The 22,984-nt window shown below is 39.0% G+C and overlaps 1 protein-coding gene across 1 annotated transcript in view; it reads left to right on the plus strand.

Moving 5' to 3' along the window:
- Positions 1-22,984, plus strand: part of ST8SIA6 (ST8 alpha-N-acetyl-neuraminide alpha-2,8-sialyltransferase 6) — a 137,917-nt gene that overhangs the window by 87,935 nt on the left and 26,998 nt on the right. The window contains exon 3 of the mRNA XM_072825663.1: positions 9,788-9,874. Within this exon, the coding sequence (XP_072681764.1) occupies positions 9,788-9,874 (87 nt within the window). The remainder of the gene's footprint in view (positions 1-9,787; positions 9,875-22,984) is intronic.

Raw genomic sequence — 22,984 nt, forward strand, 5'->3', positions numbered from 1 at the left:
ACTTTGAATGTATCATGCCATCTTCTGGTCTGTGAAGTTTCTGCTAAAAAATCTGCTTAGTCTTATGTGGGTTCCCTTGTACGTAGAAAGTTATTCTTGTCTTGCTGCTTTGAATATTCTTTCCATGTCTTTCACTTTTGACACTTTAATTATAATAGGTCTTCTTTTTTTTTTTTATAATAGGTCTTCATATGTGTTTCTTTGGGTTCCTCTTTTCTGGAAATCTCTAGGCATCTTGGATCTGTATGTCTGTTTCATTCCATGGGTTAGGGAAGTTTTTAAACATTTTTTTTTAAAGACTTCTGCCCCTTTCTGTCTTTTCCTTATGGGAGCCAAATGATATGAACAGTAGCCCTTTTGATGCTGTGCCATAGGTTGCTTAAGCTATGTTCACTTTTTAAAAAAAATTCTTTACTCTTTTTGTTGCTCTGATTGGGTGAGTTCCACTGCCTTGTCCCTGAGTTGAATGATCCTTTGTTCTGCTTCATCTGGTCTGTTGTGGAACCCCTCTAGGATATTTTTCAGTCCAGTGATTATATTCTACAGTTCCATGACTTCTATTTAGTGCTTTCTTATATTTTCTCTCTTTTGAAGTTCTTGCTATGTCTATCCATTCATCTCCCCAATTCTGTGAGCATCTTTGTGACCATTACTTTCAACTTTTTTTCCAGGTAAGTTACTTATCTCCATTTCATTAAGGTTTTTTTTTTTTTTTCCTGAGGCTTTCTGTTCTTTCATGTGGAACACATTCCTCTGTGTTGATTTCTGTAAAATAGATGGAACAATCACCTCACCCAGTCTTAAAGGAGTGGCTTTGTGTAAAATATGAAGCTTGTGTCTCAACCCCGCCCCAGCTCTTGGTTGTATCTCAAACCTTTGTGCTTGCCTAAGCAGACTGTTGTAGTTTTCATCACCTCCAGTAGTTAAGTATGTGCCAGTACTTGTCAGTGTCCCAAAGTGGAGGATCTCAGTGCCTAGGTTCTCGCTGGAAGCCAGAACCTCAGGCATCAGCTTTTTAAAGTATGCCAATATATATACGGTCCTGTGGGACTGTAAGCCTAAACCCTACCAGCCACCAAAATTAGGTGATCTGGAGGTGTTCCATGGATGGCAGTAGCAAAAATCAGAGCCCCAGATAAATGTAATAAACCTTTTCTGGGTGACACAGGCAAGCTAGAGCAAAGCAGAGAGAGTACCAAGATGTGTCCACAGCCTGCATTCTTTGAAAGAATCTCTGTAGGCCATAAATGTGTGCCAAATCTGAAGGCTGCCCCTCAGATGATAGCTCCAGGACAAGTAAAAAGAGGCCTCCTTCGCAGAAAGACTATGTGATGTGCTTCAGATCACTGTTTGTGTGGTGTCCTGTGGGTGATAGCCTGCCAAGAACTGTCAGACTGATTGCCATAGTCCCATGGGACTCAAAAAGGCAAGCCCCTCCAGTGACCAGAGTCAGGTGATTGGGAGGTGTCACCTGGGTGGCAGCCACAAATACTGGGGTACCAGACAAAATGACCAGGGTACCAGGCATGGAAAGCTCCCCTCCAAAAGATGCTGGTGCTCTGGAGGACAGCAGAGTATGAGTGTGAACACAGCACCTGTTGTCAAGGACTCTGGAAAGGATTACAGTCAGCCCTCAGGTACATGTTCAGTTAGAAGCCTGCCTCTCAGGCCATAGTTATGATGATTAGCTAATAGGTTTCCTTCACTAAAGACCAAGTTCCTGAACCACTGAGGATGGTCACTGCTTCCGAATTCTTTCTCTGTTACAGTCCTGTGGGAACCATGAGAGATCGCTCTCATCACCAGAGCCAGGTCACGTAGATGTATACCCTAACAACAGTCACAAAAATTGGGGTGCTAGACAGGGATGTGAGCATCTTTTTGCGGACACTTATTATTACAGTCCCATGGAACCAGGACTGCAAGCTCCCCTGGCCTCTAGAGCTAGGCAGTCAAGGTAGCAGCTGCAGAAATCAGGGCATCATATGCCTAAAAGTTCCTTTATGGGATATACTGCTTTAATGGAGCACAGCAGAGGGAGCATGAAGACGGCATCCGTCAGCCTCCATCCCGGAGAATGGTCCTGCAGGCTTCTAGATGTGTGTGTTAAATTAGATACCTGCCTCCTTAGCCTGGTGTTTTTATGTAAGTAGGGAACCTCTACTTTAAGTTTCGAGTAGTCAGCTGCCATTGAGTTGGGTCCTGGGGTGGGTGAGTCCAAGCACACAAGTGCTTGAAGAACAGTTTGTCAGATTGCTTCATTCTCGTGGGTCTTGGGCATAAGGCCCACTGGTTTTCAAAGTTAGAATTTTAAGGGCTCATCTTACCAAGGGTATGTCTTGAAAGTTGAAATGCACATGAGATTCAAACCCTTTGCTTCTCAGGGAGAATCTCTGGGTTTTGAGTTCCCTGCTAGTTGTGGGCCACTGCATTGGGGGTGGGGTTTATGGAGAGATTGTGTCTCAGCCTTTCCTACCTACTATGACGTTTCCTTCTCATTTGCTTAACATGTAGTTGTTACCCAGCCAGCCTTTAGTTTTGCTTTTGTGTGTGTGTGTGTGTGTGTGTGTGTGTGTGTGTGTTTTTAAAGGGAAATCGTTGCATATGTAGCTGCAGACTCAGTGTGTCCGAGGTGAGTTTAGGATCTATCTGTGTCACCATCTCGAACCAGAACTGTCCTATATTTTAACTGCACATTCAAAGCTAGCAATGTTGGATCTCTCTGAACACATCTCCCTCTGATTCTGACCTCTATTTCTTCTTGAGAGAGCTTTGTAGTTAGTGCCTTTCAACAAATATGTCCATTGTGTGTAAGTTGTCAAATTTTTTTGGCAGAAAGTTGTTGTAATACTTTTATGTCTGTAGGACTGTGAGTCCTGCAATCTGTCATTGGTCTCATCTTGGTCATTTGTGTCTGTTTTTCACCTGAGCAATGTGATAATAAGTCTATCAATTTTATTTTTATTTTTTATTTTTTTTTAAAGATTTTATTTATTCAGAAGAGATGCAGAGAGAGCGAGAGAGGCAGAGGCAGAGGGAAAAGCAGGCTCGCTGCAGAGCAGGGAGCCTGATGTGGGGCTCAATCCTAGGACCCAGAATCATGACCTAAGCTGCAGGCAGACGCTTAGCTGACTAAGCCACTCAGGCACCCTATTAATTATATTTTTAAAACAAACCCACTTTTAATTAGTTCTACTATGGTAGATCTTTTCTCACCTTTTACTTTTGTTTGCTTATATGAAATGTTTATTTTGTAAATAATATGTGATTGGTTCCTGCTTATTGAAAATCCAAGATGACTTTCTCTGCCTTTTAATTGGTATGTTTACATTATTTACATTTAATATGATTATTCATATGGTTGGATTTAAATCTACTATCATGTTATTTGTTTTCTATTTGCCTACTCTTTGTTCCTTTTCCTTTTCCTGCCTTCTTTTGGTTGTTATTTTATGATTACATCATCACTTTTTATGGCTTTGTTGTTACTGATTGCTTTAAGTGAACACTACAGTTTTACCCTAAATAAAATGAATTGCATGGGTTCACTTATACGTTTTGTTGTTGTTTTTTTAATAGTGTAGTACTGTCCATGTATTTTCTCTTCCTTATGACTTCCTGAATAACTTTGTCTTTTCTCTAGCTTACCTTAATGTAAGAATACAGCATAGAATACATACAAATTAACATACAAAATATGTGTTAATTTGCTATTTATGTTATTGGTAAGGCTTCTGGTCCATAGTAGACTATTGGTAATTACATTTTTGCAGAGTCAAAAGTTATATGTGACTTTTCGACTGCACAAAGGGTGAGGACCACTAACCCCTGTGTTGTTTGAAGGTCAACTGTTTACATTTTAATTGTCATCACAATCTGCTTTCAAATGCTTTATATCATCCCCTTTCTGGCCTTTGTTCTATAGTTGTCAGGGGTTCATTCTACATATGTTATAAACTGTCCAATATATTATTATTATATTTACTTTAAATAGTAGGGGTGCCTACTTCTCCCTCTGCCTCTGTGTTCCCTCTCACTCTCTCTCAAGTAAATAAATGAAATCTTAAAAAAATTATTTATTAGATGTAGAAAAAGAAGAAGATTTTTGTATATATTTACATATTTGCCATTTCTAGTGTTCTTTGTTACTTTGTATCGATCTGGATTTACTCTGGTTTCCTTTTTCTTCTGCTGGAAGGACTCCTTTAGCATTCCTTGTACTGCAAATGTGCTGGTATGAATTTTTTCAGCCTTTGTGTGTCTGAAAAAGTCCTTGTTTTACCCTCATTTTTTGAAAGATTTGCTAACTATGGAAATCTAAATTGACAATCCCCCTAAATCATGTTCCTTATTTTAATGGTATTGTTCCATGCCTTCTATTTTGTGTTGTTTCTGACAAGTCTGCTGTAATCTTATTTTGTTTCTATGTATATCATATGTCTCTTTTCTCTATTTAAAAAATATATATATTTATTTTATCTATTTATTTGAGAGAGAGAGAGAGAGAGAGTGAGCACAAGTGGGGCAGGGGAGGGGCAGAGGGAGAGGGACAAACAGACTCTTCACTGAGCAGGGAGTCCTACATGGGCCTCCATCCCAGGACCCCAGGATTGTGACCTGAGCTGAAGGCAGATGCTTAACTGAGCCACCCAGGCACCCCTCTTTTGTCTTAACTACTTTTAAGATTTTTTCTTTATCACTGGTTAAAGAAATTTTATCATTCTGTGTCTTAGTAGTTTAGATAGATAGGAAGATTGATGATTGATTGATTTAGAGACTGTGCTCACACAAGTTGTGGAAGGGCAGAGGAAGAGGGAAAGCAAAAAATCCTCAAGCAGACTCCCCACTGAGAGGGGAGCCCTACTTGGGGCTCGATATGCGGACTCTGAGATTATGACCTGAGTTGAAATCATACATCTGGGTGCTTAACTGATTCAGCCACCCAGGCACTGCTAGTGTGTATGTGTGTGTGTGTGTGTGTGTGTGTGTGTGTTTTAATGTCTCTTGTATTTTCACTTTGTTGAGCTTTTGGGATCTGTGGATTTATAGTTCTTATTTGGAAAATTTGCCACCTTAATTTTTTGAAAAAGTTTTTTGTCTTCCCTGTCTTTCTAGGGTCATAATATCCCATACATTAGACCACTTGAGATTATCTTACAGCTGAATGATTGTAACTTTTTGACTCAATCTTTTATTTCCTTTTATGTCTCATTTTCAGTAGTTTCTACTGCTCTGTCTTCAAGTCACTAATCTTACTATCTTAGCTATGCATCATAAGCAATTAAATTTTCTTTTCATCTTATAAATAGCATTTAAAGAAAACTTCAAACTGACGGACTTAGTTTTTATAAGAGGATATTAATTTCATACTTACTGTAGTTTTATGTTTTATCTTGATAACTTCAAATACAGTTGCAGTTCTCATTGATTTAATTAGAAGATATTTGTATTTGGCTTCTCTCTTCAATTCTCTTTCATTGAGTTTTGTGAGATAGCATTACCTTTGTTACTTTGCCTGATAGACCCTGGTACACCTAGTGTCCTGTTTTGAATATGATCAAATGACTAAAAACCACCTTGCTGATAGACAAGGCCTCCTCCGGGACAGGCAGAGGCCGGGAGGGCCCAGGACAGCAAGGACGCTCCTGCCCCGAGCTGAGCAGATCAGCGGCCCCGCCCCGGAGCCTCCAGGCCCTGCAGACGGAGTTCCTGCCGGAGCTGAATCCAGGTTTCCAGAGCTGCCCCGCCACTGGGGCTGTTCCTCCTGCGGCCTCCCGGGGTAAACAACCCCCACTGAGCCCTGCACCAGGCAGGGGCACAGCAGCTCCCCCAACTGCTAACACCTGAAAATCAGCACAACAGGCCCCTCCCACAGAATACCAGCTAGACTGACAACTTCCAGGAGAAGACAAGGGACTTAAAGAACACAGAATCAGAAGATACTCCCCTGTGGTTCTTTTTTTTTTTTTTTGGTTTTTTTGTTGTTGTTGTTGTTGTTTTTCTGTTTTTTTGTTTTTTTGTTTTGTTTTGTCTTGCTTTTTGATTTGTTTCCTTCCCCCACCCCCCCCTTTTTTTTTCTCCTTTCTTTTTCTTTCTCTTTTTCTTCTTTTTTTTTCTTTCGTTTTTTTTTTTCTCTTCCCTTTTTTTTCTCTTTCTCTTTTCTTTCCTTCTTTCTCTCCTCTCTTTTTCTCTTTTTCCCAATACAACTTGCTTTTGGCCACTCTGCACTGAGCAAAATGACTAGAAGGAAAACCTCACCTCAAAAGAAAGAATCAGAAACAGTCCTCTCTCCCACAGAGTTACAAAATCTGGATTACAATTCAATGTCAGAAAGCCAATTCAGAAGCACTATTATACAGCTACTGGTGGCTCTAGAAAAAAGTATAAAGGACTCAAGAGACTTCATGACTGCAGAATTTAGAGCTAATCAGGCAGAAATTAAAAATCAATTGAATGAGATGCAATCCAAACTAGAAGTCCTAACGACGAGGGTTAACGAGGTGGAAGAACGAGTGAGTGACATAGAAGACAAGTTGATAGCAAAGAGGGAAACTGAGGAAAAAAGAGACAAACAATTAAAAGACCATGAAGATAGATTAAGGGAAATAAACGACAGCCTGAGGAAGAAAAACCTACGTTTAATTGGGGTTCCCGAGGGCGCCTAAAGGGACAGAGGGCCAGAATATGTATTTGAACAAATTCTAGCTGAAAACTTTCCTAATCTGGGAAGGGAAACAGGCATTCAGATCCAGGAAATAGAGAGATCCCCCCCTAAAATCAATAAAAACCGTTCAACACCTCGACATTTAATAGTGAAGCTTGCAAATTCCAAAGATAAGGAGAAGATCCTTAAAGCAGCAAGAGACAAGAAATCCCTGACTTTTATGGGGAGGAGTATTAGGGTAACAGCAGACCTCTCCACAGAGACCTGGCAGGCCAGAAAGGGCTGGCAGGATATATTCAGGGTCCTAAATGAGAAGAACATGCAACCAAGAATACTTTATCCAGCAAGGCTCTCATTCAAAATGGAAGGAGAGATAAAGAGCTTCCAAGACAGGCAGCAACTAAAAGAATATGTGACCTCCAAACCAGCTCTGCAAGAAATTTTAAGGGGGACTCTTAAAATTCCCCTTTAAGAAGAAGTTCAGTGGAACAGTCCACAAAAACAAAGACTGAATAGATATCATGATGACACTAAACTCATATCTCTCAATAGTAACTCTGAATGTGAACGGGCTTAATGACCCCATCAAAAGGCGCAGGGTTTCAGACTGGATAAAAAAGCAGGACCCATCTATTTGCTGTCTACAAGAGACTCATTTTAGACAGAAGGACACCTACAGCCTGAAAATAAAAGTTTGGAGAACCATTTACCATTCGAATGGTCCTCAAAAGAAAGCAGGGGTAGCCATCCTTATATCAGATAAACTAAAATTTACCCCAAAGACTGTAGTGAGAGATGAAGAGGGACACTATATCATACTTAAAGGATCTATTCAACAAGAGGACTTAACAATCCTCAATATATATGCTCCGAATGTGGGAGCTGCCAAATATATAAATCAATTATTAACCAAAGTGAAGAAATACTTAGATAATAATACACTTATACTTGGTGACTTCAATCTAGCTCTTTCTATACTCGATAGGTCTTCTAAGCACAACATCTCCAAAGAAACGAGAGCTTTAAATGATACACTGGACCAGATGGATTTCACAGATATCTACAGAACTTTACATCCAAACTCAACTGAATACACATTCTTCTCAAGCGCACATGGAACTTTCTCCAGAATAGACCACATATTGGGACACAAATCGGGTCTGAACCGATACCAAAAGATTGGGATCGTCCCCTGCATATTCTCGGACCATAATGCCTTGAAATTAGAACTAAATCACAACAAGAAGTTTGGAAGGACCTCAAACACGTGGAGGTTAAGGACCATCCTGCTAAAAGATAAAAGGGTCAACCAGGAAATTAAGGAAGAATTAAAAAGATTCATGGAAACTAATGAGAATGAAGATACAACCGTTCAAAATCTTTGGGATGCAGCAAAAGCAGTCCTAAGGGGGAAATACATCGCAATACAAGCATCCATTCAAAAACTGGAAAGACTCCAAACAGGAGAGAATAGGCACAGTGTCATGTCTCTGTTAAAGAGCCAGAAATTGAGAGAGCCTTGGGTAGGTTGCTGAATGTGTATTTCTCCTTCTCTCTCTCTCTCGATTAACAATGTCTTGCAGAGTCTCTGGGTATCTCCTACCATGTGGAAACAGGTCAATATTTACTCCAGCTAGGAAGTGTCACACTTTAGACAAAGCTTTGGAGGTAGAGTATATAGATATCTCAGGCTACTTGGCATACTGGGACAAGTCTTACCTATGGGAGTGAGGAAAATCTATTAAGGTTGGAGGACTATATACAAGTTAAACTATTTTTAACTTCTCCTGTGATAGCTTTTTGCTTTGCTTCTCCTTTGGTAGATAACAGCCTTTAAGATTTTCAGATTTTCTTAGCTGGGCCAACAGCAGTCAGGGGAAATATATATATATTTTTTATTTTGGCAGCACCATTGAAAAGAGAGATACCCACAAGGTAGGTAAACTTCAGAGGGAGAGGAGTTGCTTGATGACCTTCCTAACCTATAACAAATATCTCTTTCAGAACTAAGCTTTGGAGGGTCTGCATTTTGCTGGATGGAGATGGGGGAGTGATTTCTAACAGGATTTTTCATAGCCCTCTCCCTTCTCCACCCACCCCACCACACATCATCTTCTCCATGCAGAGCCTTTGTCTCAAGTAGTAAGCAACGAATGACTAAGATACTAATTGGAAGAAAATTTAAGGTTTTTTTTTCACACAAAGGAATATTGCGTTTTATTTTCTTATTGTTTTTCAAATTTTAAAAAGATTTTATTTATTTGAAGAAGAGTGTGTGTGTGTGTGTATGTGTGTGAGAGAGAAAGAGAGAAAGAGAGAGAGAGAGGGAGAGACTGAAAGCACAAGTCGTGGGGGATGGGGGAGCAGATGGAGAGGGAGAAGCAGGCTGTCCGCTGAGCAGGGATCCTGACGTGGGGCTTGATCTAGGATCATGACCTGAGCTGAAGGCAGGCAGATACTTAGCCAACTGAGCCATCCAGGGGCCCCAGTACTTGCATTTTAAATGATAACCCTTAAAGTTAGTCTTTTTATGATTAAAGAAATTAATACTTACAAATGGAATTTCAGGTAGAAGGAGATTTACTGGGGACTGGGATTCTGCAAAACCTATAGGTTTTTTATGCCAATATACATCTCTCTTAACTTAATCTGTTTTTTTAGTGTACTATTCAGAATTAAAATTTAAGATGATTATTTTAGGACATTTTATCCATATATCCCAAGGTAAATCAATCAACTTAGAGCATAAAAAAGTGATAAACTGTATATTTATGGTAAACATCTATAAAATATATTTGTCAGTGAGTTATAACGAAATGAAATGGCTGTAAGATATGAATGCGAATTGGGGTGCTGTCATGGTTTATTTGTAATACCAGACTTGACTTATAGTATGCACAAATTATACATTCCTGAATCAACATAATAATTCTTTCCAAATTTATGGTCCGAGAGGTTTGGAAAAGGGTATGATATTAACTTGTTTCTATATTACCTTATTTCAGAAAAGATTTAGAGAGCTAAAATGAGCAGATTCTAAAAGTGTCCTTTAGAACACCTATATGTATGTTTAGCAATATGTGGGATCTCTGTTTTCTAATTTTACTGATGTTTGACTTTTAGGTATTTAGAGAGTGACTATCTTCAGATTATCAGAAATATACAGAACTGTCCATGGAAACGACAAGAAGAAGAATATGAGAATTTTAGGTAAAAAAAAATCACTTCATAAATATTACGGGATTTAAAAAAATGTCTTGTGTATTTGCTTTGTATGGGAAATAACATGTCATGAGAAAGAAGAGTAGAAGGGGCCACCTGACAATCAGATTGATTGACTTCTCAGATCCCCTTCCTGAGACCCAGGGTATTCTATCCCCATCTCTTATATAGAAATGTAATTCTGCTATTGGAATTCATGACAGAAAAACCTTAAGTTCAAAAAAGAAATTTTTGTTGTACTGTTAATTATATTTTAGAGGACATTGGTGCTTTTTTATACCATTTGTATTTGGTATTTACTTATTTTTGTAAATAAAATATGTTAGCATTCAGGAGTGCTTGGAAAACATAGAGTGAAAATGTCATCCACGGTCCCGTCACTTCTGGACAAAAACTGTGTTCCTCTCCATGTTTTTCCTTCCAGTTTTCTTGTTGGCATTTAAACACCAGCATTAAAAAAAAATAAGATAAACACCAGCATCATTCAGGACTGTGAGTGGTTACAGCTGATAATCTGGAGAGGAGCCATCAACCAGACAAGACCAGGTTATCGGTTGATGATTATAGAACTGTTCTGTCCGTGGATAACTTGGATCCCATCTAGACAGAGGGAAATTGCATCAAAGCACGATGCAGCAAGGGGTGCATAGACATTTACCTGGTACCCCTTACTCCCAGCCCTATGGCACAGCTAGGCCATTTGTCTCTGTGCTTGCCTGGTCTACATGGCTCTGCTTCTCTTGGCCACACTCTCATTCTTTGTTCTGCTTTTAACACAGGTTTTGTCCGGGGCCAAGTTATTATGTTACAGTCCAGAAATATGTTTTTATCTTTACTGGTTCATATTTTCAGACTGTAAGCCTTCAGCCTTTTGAAGACCTTCTGAAAGAGCCAGTTTTCCCCTGAGATTCTCTACAGAAGTATCTGCTACTTGTCTTTCTTTACTGTGGGAAGGAAGTGCTTCTTATTTACACAGTGCTGTGGCTTTGCCTGCCCCACTTTCACTTACTTTATGCTCAGGTCATTGGACCAGCTGACTTTTATTCTGCTAGAATGAGAAGGGTTCGGGCCAGCTCCCACTGAGTGAAAGAGGAACTTCCTGACCGGTTTAGAGCTCACAGTGAATATTTTCCCTCCATCAGGTAGACTCATGGGTGTGTCAGCTTCCTGTAGGATGCCATTAAGCATCTTTCCTAACTGATATTCAAGGTGAGGGGCAAGAAAAGGGATTCTTGTGTATTTAATTTCCAGGATATTTCATGCTACATAGTCTGATATAGACTGAATGTATCCCCTCAAAAGTCATAAATTGAAAACCTAGCTCCCAATGTGATGGTATTTGGAGGTGGAGCCTTTGGGAAGTGACTGGGTTATGAGGACCGAGCCCTCATAAGTGGGACAATGACCTGTACAAGATCCCAGACTGCCCTTGTGCCCCTTTCACTATGTGAGGACACAGCAAGAGGTGCCATCTAAGACCCAGAAAGTGGCTTGAACCAGACAGCTAATCTGTTGTCATCTTGATCTTGGACTTCCCAGCCTGCAGAACTGTGAAAATAAATTGATGTTTATAACACGCCCAGTCAATACTGTTCTGTTATAGCAGCTTAAATGGTTTAAGACACAGTCTACTGAAGATTAGACTTGAGAGATCTCTGTGACCAGGAGACTGGATAGAAGTACACATGTGCAGTTATAACATAAATGATCACAAGGTCAACAAGTGGCCAAGGAGTGTGGTTTAGAGAGACTTTTCTACATGTGCAGAAGAGACAAAAGAAGAAGAGGAAGAAACTGACATGCATTGAGCTGTTAAAGATGAGTCCAAGATAATCAGTTAGAAAGACTAGTGAGTAGTGACACAAATCACCAAAGTAGGGGTAAAGGAGCTTTTCCAACTGTGAAATTGCCTTAGTTCAGACCTCTTGCAAATAAATAAAGTGTACTAAATAAGCAAAGTTTACTAAACAAAGCACACTGTTTGAGGGCACTGGCAAGCTACCAAGGCGGGGAGAATTTTTAGGACTAAAATCCAGAAGAAGGAAGCCAAGGGAGGTGAGCCCTGCATTTGAGGCTGCTTTTTCTAAAAAAAAAACTTGCTAAATGCTGACAGGCAGAGAAGCAGAGCAGAGCTTCCAGATATCCATAGAAAAGATCAGTTTTCTAAATGAGTGAAGCCCAGATCTGAATCATTTCCATCCTCAGTTGGATTCAGATCTACCCTAAGCCCAGATGTCTGAGAGAAGCAAAAGCAAATCCTCTCTTGAAGAAGGTAACCTTATTCTCAGTCTGCAGTGATCTCTGCAGATTTTCAGACAATGTCTGGTTCAATTAAAAAATATATGTATTCTCTTTAAAGTTTTTCTTTTTTTTCCTTTCTTTTTTCTTTTGATAAAAATCAGGAGTCTCTTCAAATCCAAAGCTGCTTGAGAGTCACTGCTGCAAATTATGCTGCATAGAAGCCATAGAGATTGATGATATGCAGACAGAATGGCCATTTTCTCCTTAGTACCATCTCAGTATAAAAAGTACATCAGTAACCATGATGATTACCCATGGCCTATCTATCCCTCCAGGGCCAGTTTAAGTAAACATCTGGAACTATAACACTGATTGTTTGTTGTCATGGAAGAGAATAGTCATGGTGACATTTATTTATTCACTTGAATATTTATTGTATTGTAATGTTCTTTTTATGGGCATATTTGTAAACTAAATTATGTACACCCTCAACAGAAGTCTGTACAATTAAATAGTAATTAAACTGTCCACTTTCCTAAATTTTTACTAATACAGCTGGCTAAATCTGGGGCTGGCTTATTTATAAAACTGGTAGTATAGGAACATCTCCTTTTATTAAATTGGCAAAGTCTCCATTTTCTTTATGTGAACATTTTATATTGGAGAAAAGCGAAATGTAACCCTTTAAAAGGTGATAGTATCCTTTTAACAGGAATTACAGAAGGTGCATTAAATTCTGTCAAATATGAGGCAAGTGAGTATATTCTAAATCCGCTTCTACCTAGCAGTTGACACCAAGGGGCTATTGGGAAATTATGAAACTTCTTTGGCCACATGATTTTAAAAATAAGACAGTTTTTAAGAGTTACTTTTCTGAAATATATATGCCACTTGCTAGCGGGGGGCATGAATTTTGTTTATCAACAAATATCTGTTTAGGGTTTTTACTATGTTAAAGAACAATGGACCCCCTCAGCCTGGTATAGTGCAGGATACAAAGGTAGGACCTGAATAAATATATTTCAAATCAATAAACACCTGAAGGTACACAAGAAAAAAACATAAGGTTTTCTTACCAATCTCAAAGAAATTGTAGTCAGTTTGGAAAGACAAAAAAGAAATCTATAAATACGTATATAATTTCATGTCAAAATGAGTGATTTATACAAATACCATGGTATATCACTACACAGTCCATGTGGGATATAAAATTTCATTTTATGGAAGGAGATAGATAGGACTTGAACTGTGACTCAGAGGATGAGTAGAAAGGGAGAGGTGATGGAGTCAGGAGTAAACATCAGGTACTTTCAGGACCAGCTTCACTGGAGCACGTGCTTGGGATAAAGAGAAGACTTGCAGGTAGATAGGGGTGAGCCCAGGACACACAGAGCTCTGATGATCTGAGTAGAGCCCACAGATTTCCTGTAGACACTGGAACCCCATGGAGATACCAAGGGTATTACATAATGAATTTATTACTTTAGGGAATGTGTCTGGTTAGAAAAATGCTATGTGAATTGGACTTTTAGGAAGGAGTGAATAGACTGAAGAAGTCAGAGCAGGGGTCGCCTGAGTGGCTCAGTGGATGAACATCCACTTTGGCTTTGGCTCAGGGCATGATCCTAGGGTCCTGGGATCGAGTCCTGCACTGGGCTCCCCATGGGGAGCCTGCTTCTCCCTCTGCCTATGTCCCTGCCTCTCTCTCTCTGTCTCTCTCTGTCTCTCATAAATAGATAAATAAAATCTTTTAAAAAAAAAAGAAGAAGAAGAAAAAGGAAGAAAGCCAGAGCAGCCAGGGGCTGGCTGTACTGTAGAATGATGAACATCTAGAACATCAGTGGTAGCTCTAAAAATATCAAGGAAGGGACACTTGATAGCTCTTTGGCAGAATGACATCTTCTATTTATCTTTGTATCTCCAGTGCCCATCACCAAGAGGGAGCCCAATAAAGGGGTGCAGTAGACATGACAGAAGAATTGGCAGGACTTGGTTGCTTATTGATTCATAGGTTTCAACTGGAAGAAGATAAAGAGAATTGAGGACAAATGTGAGATTTTTCAGTCGTTTGGTTAAGGATAATAGAGGTGCTAGTGAAAAGCAGACAGACCTCAGAGGGAAGTTGGGCAGGCTGTGTTTGAGAAGACAGATGCAGAAGACGTTTCCTTAATGTAAGTGTTGAGAGATATTGTAGTCCCCTGAAGAGGAAGGGTGATTGTAGCATAAAGCTGGCTTATGACAGAAGTGTGGCCCCATGTGGATGGGAGTAGCCTGATGTATTCAAAGTGCTGACAGGGAAAAATCTGCAGCCAAGAATATTCTATCCAGCAAAGCTATCATTCAGAATAGATGGAGAGATAAGGAGTTTCCCAGACAAACAAAAGTTCAAGGAATTCATGACCACGACAGCGGCCCCACAAGAAATATTAAAGAGGGAACTTTTGGAGTGGAAAGGAAAGACCACAAGCAAGAGTCAGGAAAGTAAGAAGTGTAAAAGCAGTAAAAAGAACTATAGTCATAAAAATCGGTCAAGGGACTCACACAATAAAAGGATGTAGAGTATGACACTACATACCTAATAAAGTGTGGGGAGAGAGGAGTAAGGGATGGCTTCAAACATTAAGTGACCATCAACTTCATGCAGACTGCTCTATGCAGAACATGTTATATGCAAGCCGAATGGTAACCAGAAATCAAAAATGAGTAATAAATATGCAAAAAATAAAGAGAAATGAATCCAAGTATATCACTAAAGAAAGCCAACCATAAAACAAGTAACAAAAACGGCAATAGATACATACCTCTCAATAATTACTTTGAATGTAAATGGACTAAACACTCCAATCAAAAGGCATAGGGTAATGAGATAGATAGAAAAATAAGACCCATCTACATGCTGCCTGCAAGGGATTCATTTCAGACCTAAAGACACCTGCAGATTGAAAGTGAAGGGATGAGGAAGCATTTATCATGCAAAGGGATTTGAAAAGAAAGTTGGGGTAGCAATACTTAAATGGGATAAAATAATTTTAAAACAAAGACGGTAACAAGAGATGAAGAAGGACACTATATAACCATTAAGGGGACAATCCAACAAGAAGATTTAACAGTTGTAAATATGTATGTACCCAACATGGGATTACCCAAATAGCTTTTATTTTAAAAAAAAAAGTTTTCAATATCCTTTAGCCCTTGAAGAGCATTTGACACTGTTGACCAACCCTCTGACTCAGAGCAGTCTCTTCCCCTCTCTTTCTTTTCTCTGATTTTTCCCTTAGTTCTCTGGTGACTCCTCCTTTGTAGCTCCTCAGAGGTCTTGCTACATAGTTACCAAATGTAGTAGTTTTTTTTTCCTTTTTTTCAATTTATATATTTTTCAATTAATTATTAATTAAAATTAATTAATTTTTTTCCTTTTTTTCAATTTATATATTTTTCAATTAATTAACATAGAGTGTATTTTTAGTTTCAGAGGTAGAGTGATTCAGTGATTCATCAGTCTTATGTAATACCACTGCTCATTATATCACATGCCCTCCTTAATGTCCATCACCCAGTTATCCCATCTCCCTTGCCCCTCCCCCTCAGCATCTCACAGTTTGTTTTTTATGATCAAGAGTCTCTTATGGTTTGTCTCCCTCTCTGATTCCATTTTGTTTTATTTTTTCCCTTGCTTCCCCTATGATCCTCTGTTTTGTTTCTTAAGTTCCACATATGAGTGAGATCATAGGATAATTATCTTTCTCTGGTTGACTTACTTTGCTTAGCATAATACTCTCTAGTTCGATCCACATCATTGCAAATGGCAAGATTTCATTTTTTGATGACTGAGTACTATTCCATTGTGTATAGATATGGTATATATATCCATGGTATGTATGCCATATACATACACATATATACACTCATACACACTATATCTTCTTTATCCATTCATCTGTTGATGGACATTGGGGGAAGCACCCAAATGCTAAAAGCAGTTAGTAACAAACATTGAGTAAGTAATTGATAGTAATACAATAATACTTTAAGAAGCAAGAGAAATCTCAAACAACTGAACTGTATACTACAGCAACTAGAAAAGAAACAACAGACAAAACCCAAAAGCATAGAAGGAATGGAATAATAAAATTAGAGAAGAAATAAATGAAGTAGAAACAAACAAACAACAACAACAAAAAGCCGAAAAACCCACAATAGAACAGATCGATAAAACCAGGAGCTTGTTCTTTGAAAAGATCAACAAAATTGATAAACTTTTAGCCAGACTTAGGACAAACAAAAAAGGAAAGAGGACTGAAATAAACAAAATCAGAAATGAAAGAGGAGAAATAACAACCACACCACAGAAGTACAAAGAATTTTAATAGAATATTCTGAAAAATTATATGCCAACAAATTGGACAACCTAGAAGAATTGGATAAATCTAGAAACATAACCTCCCAAAACGGAATCAGAAGAAATAGAAAATTTGAATAGACCAATTACCAGCAATGAAATTGAATCAGTAATCAAAAAACTTCCAATAAAAGTCCAGTACCAGATGGCTTCACAGGTGAATTCTACCTAACATTCCTCAAAAAGTTAAAAATAGGGGATCCCTGGGTGGCTCAGCGGTTTAGTACATGCCTTCAGCCCAGGGCGTGATCCTGGAGACCCGGGATCGAGTCCCACGTCAGGCTCCCGGCATGGATCCTGCTTCTCCCTCTGCCTGTGTCTCTGCCTCTCTCTCTCTCTCTCTCTCTCTCTCTCTTATAAATAAATAAAATCTTTAAATAATCAACAAAACTAAAAGGCAACCTATGGAATGGGAGAAGATATTTACAAATGACATATTCAATAAAGGGTTAGTATCCAAAATATATAAAGAATTGATACAATTCAACACCCCCAAAATGAATAATCTAATTTAAAAATGGGCAGAACACATGGATAGATATTTCTTCAAAGGAGAGATCCAGATGGCCAACAGACACATGAAAAGATGCTCAACATCACTCATCCTGAGGGAAATGCAAATCAAAACTACAGAGATATCACCTCACACCTGTCAGAATGGCTAAAATCAAAACCACAAGAGGATGTAGAGAAAAAGGAATCCTCTTGCACTGTTGGTGGGAATCCAAACTGGTATAGCCACTGTGGAATGTAGTAAGGAAGTTCCTCAAAAAGTTAAAAACAGGGGATCCCTGGGTGACTCAGCAGTTTAGTGCATGCCTTCGGCCCAGGGTGTGATCCTGGAGTCCCGGGATGGAGTCCCATGTCAGGCTCCCCGTATGGAGCCTGCTTCTCCCTCTGCCTGTGTCTCTGCCTCTCTTTCTCTCTGTGTGTCTCTCATAAATAAATAAAATCTTTTAAAAAATTAAAAATAGAACTACTATCCAGTAATCACAGTAAAGAATATGAAAACACTAATTCGAAAGGATATATACAACCCTGTTTATTGCAGCAGCATTTATAATAGCCAAATTATGGAAGCCAAGTCTCCATCAACTGAATTGATTAAGAAGTTATATATATATATATATATCACTTCTTAATCAATATATATATTATATATATATATTATATATATATGTAATACATACAGTGGAATATTATTCATCTACAAAGAATAATGAAATAATAATGAATAAGAATAAGATGAATATTATTCATCTACAAAGAATAATGAAATAATAATGAAATCTTGCCATTTGCAGCAACATGGATGGAGATAGAGGATGTAATGCTGAGTGAAATAAGTCAGAGAAAGACAAATATCATATAATTTCACTTACATGTGGAATTTAAGAAATGAAACAAAGGGGAAAAAAGACAACCCCCTACACAAACTCTTAACTATAGAGAACAAACGGATGATTACCAGAGGGGAGGTGGGCGGGGGGTGAAATAGGTGATGGAGATTAAGGAGTAAATTTATCATGAGGAGCACTAAATAATGTATAGAATTATTAAATCAGTACCTTTTCCACCCAAAATGAATATAACATTGTATGTTAACTATAGTGGTTTAAAAACTTAAGAAAAATTTGTGGCTCTCTAAAAAGCCTATTTTCTCAGCATTCCCTCCACCCCCCACTTATCAGTTTTTGTCCTCTTTTTACTGGTTTTTTTTTTTTTTTTTATGTCTTTACTCATTCAGCACTTCATGTGGAGTCTAAGAACTTGGAGCCTGGGATTTCAGTCCCTGGTTTCTCTGCCTTTCTTAGAAAAATATCTGCAGTCCATGTCATTGGTTCCATAAGTTCTTGAAACTGTATCTGAAATTTTTTCCATGTTCTGGGGAAAAGATCCCTGACTTTCGTCTGCTTTTCATGGAGTCTAGGACCCCCTGAATGGACTAAAACTTTTTTTCTAAGATTTTATTTATTTATTCATGAGACACACACACACACACACACACACAGAGGCAGAGACACAGGCAGAGGGAGATGCAGGCTCCCTGTAGGGAGCCAATGCGGGACTTGATCCCAGGACCCTGGGTCATGACCTGAGCCAAAGGTAGATAGATGCTCAACCACTGACCCACCCAGGTGACCCGACTAAAATATTTCTAAGAACACATCCAGAACCACGGCTCTATTTGCTTTGGGATTTTGTTGCTTGTTTCATCTTCCCTGTAAGTGTGATTACCATTAGCTTAGGTGTGGCCCTAGCACACAAGTGTCCTCTCCCGTCATCTGGACTTTCTCAGTTGCGATTATGAATTGACATTTCTGTGAGATCCTAGTGAACCTAAAGAGGGATTTCATAAGCAAGAGGTGAAGATGCCCTACCTTCTCTTTTTCTCCTGGCATCTCATTTCATTTCCATATAGCTGTACAAAGTTAAGAATGTTGAGCTGTCTGCCTTCTGCTTTTAAAATCGATTCTCCTCTTATAGTTTTTCCCCCAAGCACAGACCAATACACATATAATAAATTTGTGGAAAATCGAACCTGGATTTCAGTTTGAGGAATTACTGCTCTTCACATTCTCTCCCTCGCATTTTTAGAAATTGATAAATAATCATTTGCTTCAGCATGATGCTCACATATTTGAGAGTCATACCAAGATGCTTAAATTTAAATTAAGCATGATATGAAATGCTCCCTGTTCCTCTTTCTCTACTTCTTTATGTCACCCTTGAAAACCCCTTTGTGAAGCTCTGCAAACTTTTTGTAGGCAAATTTTATCTCAGCAGAAGATCTTTGAGCTTCAATAAGTAGTCTTAGATTCCCTAGGAACTGGCCTGGTAATTACTGCATTAGCTTTCATGAACTGTCTTCTTACTTAAAAGAACTGTATTCATTTGTGTAATCAATTATGGAAAACTAATAGGTACACAAAACAACAGTGCTGAATTTTCATTTTACTCTCCTTTTTTTCCCTTGCATAAATGCTCATGCTATTATTTGCTCTTATTTTGTTTTCGATTTTTTTTTTTTTGATCCTCAAAAACCCTTTGATTTCTTTAAACGTCCCTGGGTTTCATGGATGTGAGTCTGAAACCAAAATGACTGAATATTACCAGTCACATATTTACTGAAAATTTAGTGGCAGAGAGCAGTGCTATTATGTAAACGTACACATTTATTTTAAGAGTCATGCAAATGAGATGCTTTTCAAATTACTTGTAAACAGGTATTTTGTGTCTGATTACTTTGTTACAGATAACTATCGCATGGTAGCAATTTTATTAAATTAGGAATTATCCCCTCCGGTTTGATTAGATTAAAATTTCTTGAAAGTTATTTTCTTTGTTTTTCTTGTGTGGGAGGCTCCAACGTTATAGCAGTAGATTTGTTGAGTTTTCTATAACATCAGCCAGTGTGTTGCTTTCATTTTTATTCGAGTCCCTCAAAAAATGGAACAATGAACAAAATGAACTTACAGGTCTTATATCACATAGGTTAATATTTTCTTACTACATGACAATTACATGACTGAAACAGTGCCCTTTAATGATTTAGTTTTGTGGAAGGATATAGATTCTTCAGATTAAGTTAACAGATGTTTTTCAGAAATCATAGCACTGAGTAACCAGATTCAGTTTAACCAACAAAGCTTCCAGCTAATTTCTGAAATATTTCCCCAAAAAGCAGTGCTTATGGTTTGATTTTAGTATGTCACGAGCTTTCACTTTTTTTCATTTATTTTTTTTTCATTTACTGAACATTATTATATCGCAGGCATTTTGTTTTGTAGCACAGATTTCTCAGAGAGAAGCAGGAGGCTTCTCTATGAGGGGGTTCTTTTGATTATACAAAACCATGTTCAGTTTTCTGAGCCACTGTTCCCCTCCTCCTCATATCCCTTAAATGCGTACTGTTTATGATTCATATGGGATGACTGTGATGACAGCTCAAAGCAATACATATTTTATTTTTTTTTAATTTAAGAAGATGTGTGCACTTTATGATAGGTGTTTTGGGTCAGTTGTCAGATTGAAAAAGCTTCTTTTCCTCGTTTCCTCTGCATCGGGAACATTTTTCACCGTTAATATCCTGTCATATCATCTTCTATTTGTCATGCCATACAGCATGCCTGTGCATTTAGAGAAGCAACAAAAACCACACCGTGTCATTACGTCTGCCGTATTTAATAATAGAAACGGGCTCTTGTACATTTAGAGAGTCATTCCTGTGTTAGTTTTCAGAATATAAACTTTGCCGTAAAAAATGCACCAAAGCCACATGAGATTCACTGATCTTCCAAATTTTACTTCAAAACTTATCTTTCAAGTTGTACTCGATAGTAACTGTATTGCTTTATGAACCCAGGTCAGATAAGCATCCTTTTAGGCTGCCCTGCCTTTCAAGCCCTCTGTTCCTTATTGTACTGTTTACACTGTCTTTGTTGGTTCCTTACATTGTTTAAACACTGGGGTAATGAATGTGCCAGCGTGGAGATATTTCTCCAGTGTTCAACAGCACTCCTTTACTTCTCAGTTGCAGTCATCTTCGTGTCTTCTGCTTTGATAATCATATTCTTTTATATTTTATGTTACCTTGGTCTAGTTCCTATATTCTACTCTAATACACGGGATGACCTTTCATAAGCTTGGAAAAAAAAATCAGTGCCCACATTAGCTAATAAGAGAAAAACTCAGTCATCTCAGCTGCTGATTGAATTTCCTCTTTCTTTATTCTCTTCTTTAGCCTGAGACTCGTATTGATCCCATATTGAACACTGGATCACATATCCTATCAGATTTTTCTGTGGCTGCCAGGTTATGCAGCAGCACTTTGAGAGGGTTGAGGTACAGCTAGGATGAACCTTCAGCAAAATGGCAAAGTATGTGAAGCGTTCATTCCTTTTACATTTCATGTATATTTCAAAATGTATTGAGCCTCCGCTCTGTGTCAGGTACCTGGGCTTCCCCCGCCCCCACCTCCGTTTTCTGATAGCCTGTAAAGCTTCTTTGCTTCTCTCATCTCAGTGCAATGCCTCAGGGGTTCAGACACACTGTGCAGCATTAAGTTTCCGTGTTCCCAAATCGTTTCTCCCTTGTCCTTCCTCAAAACTCCAGTTTCTCTGTGCAAGATCTCCACTGAAACGTCAAGTATTAATTCATGTTAAGCTGTGAATGATGAATGGGCGGGCTTTTCTGAACCCCATGCCTTCTATTCTTTGTATAACTGGGTTCATCAAGGACAACCACCAATATCTGATTTTCTAATTCCAAATGCATAGTCCATTGCACCTTTCTCATTTTGTAAGAGAGCCAGGGATTTGAAGACAAAACTCGCCCATGTGATTAGTGTCAATTTGAACCAGGGGTAACTCTCATACCTTTCAGTGTGACACCAGCTGAATATTCACATGGACTAATAGCACATACCCTCTGGGCTTCTGGAATTTCTCCCAGTGCTCCGGGCAGCTAGTTCAATCTCTGGATAGCTCTATTTTAATTCACATGTAGACATGTTGCTAAAAAGAAGTCCTGTCTGAAGCTCCTAATTCTTCTTATCTGCTGTGGCCGAAATGGAATGTTTTAATGCTTTTGGAAGCCATGTAAGTCACTGGAATTCTTAGATCATTGTATTTTAAATGATTCTTTTAGTTTGAAATGTACGTTCATTGTGAGCCAATTGATTCTAAAATCACAGTATTTTAGCGGGTCATCCCGATTTTGTTTTCATTTCCCTTCTTACACAAAAACTTTCTCCTCCAAACCCTGGAAAGCATGGTCTGTACTCCCTCGGTCTCCCACCCACATCTTTAACAACGCTGTTTCCCCTGTGGCCAGTAGTGACCCCACACTACTAAAGCCAGAAAGCATTTTCCATTCTCATTTTGCTTGACCTCTCACTTCTTACCAATATTCTGACAGTCTAGACCATTCCTTATTCCTTGGAAGGTCTTCCTACTTAATTTCTGTGCCATTCCATTTGTTCTCTCAACTCCTTCCTCCTTATCCCCCTACCAATCCACCCTCAAGTCCTGATTGGATTTTGGGAATCTCTTTTGAGAGCACATAGTCCCTGCTGGCACACGGCAGGAGCCCTAGCACTGACTATGGCTGGGCGTACACCGTTGGCCTCATCGTTCCCTCCCCTGTGGACCGCTGCAGGGACCTGCACCCTGTCCATCATGCACCATGCTGGTGTCCTTCACCGCGCCACCCCCCCCCCTCTTGACACAAGAGCCAGATGGATTTTTTCTTGTCTTACTTTTTTTTTAATTTTTATTTATTTATGATAGTCACAGGGAGAGAGAGAGAGGCAGAGACACAGGCAGAGGGAGGAGCAGGCTCCATGCACCGGGAGCCCGATGTGGGATTCGATCCCGGGTCTCCAGGATCGCGCCCTGGGCCAAAGGCAGGCGCTAAACCGCTGCGCCACCCAGGGATCCCCATGGACTTTTTTTTTG

This window comes from Canis lupus, chromosome 5, assembly GCF_048164855.1.
Source record: "Canis lupus baileyi chromosome 5, mCanLup2.hap1, whole genome shotgun sequence".
NCBI classification, from domain to species: domain Eukaryota; kingdom Metazoa; phylum Chordata; class Mammalia; order Carnivora; family Canidae; genus Canis; species Canis lupus.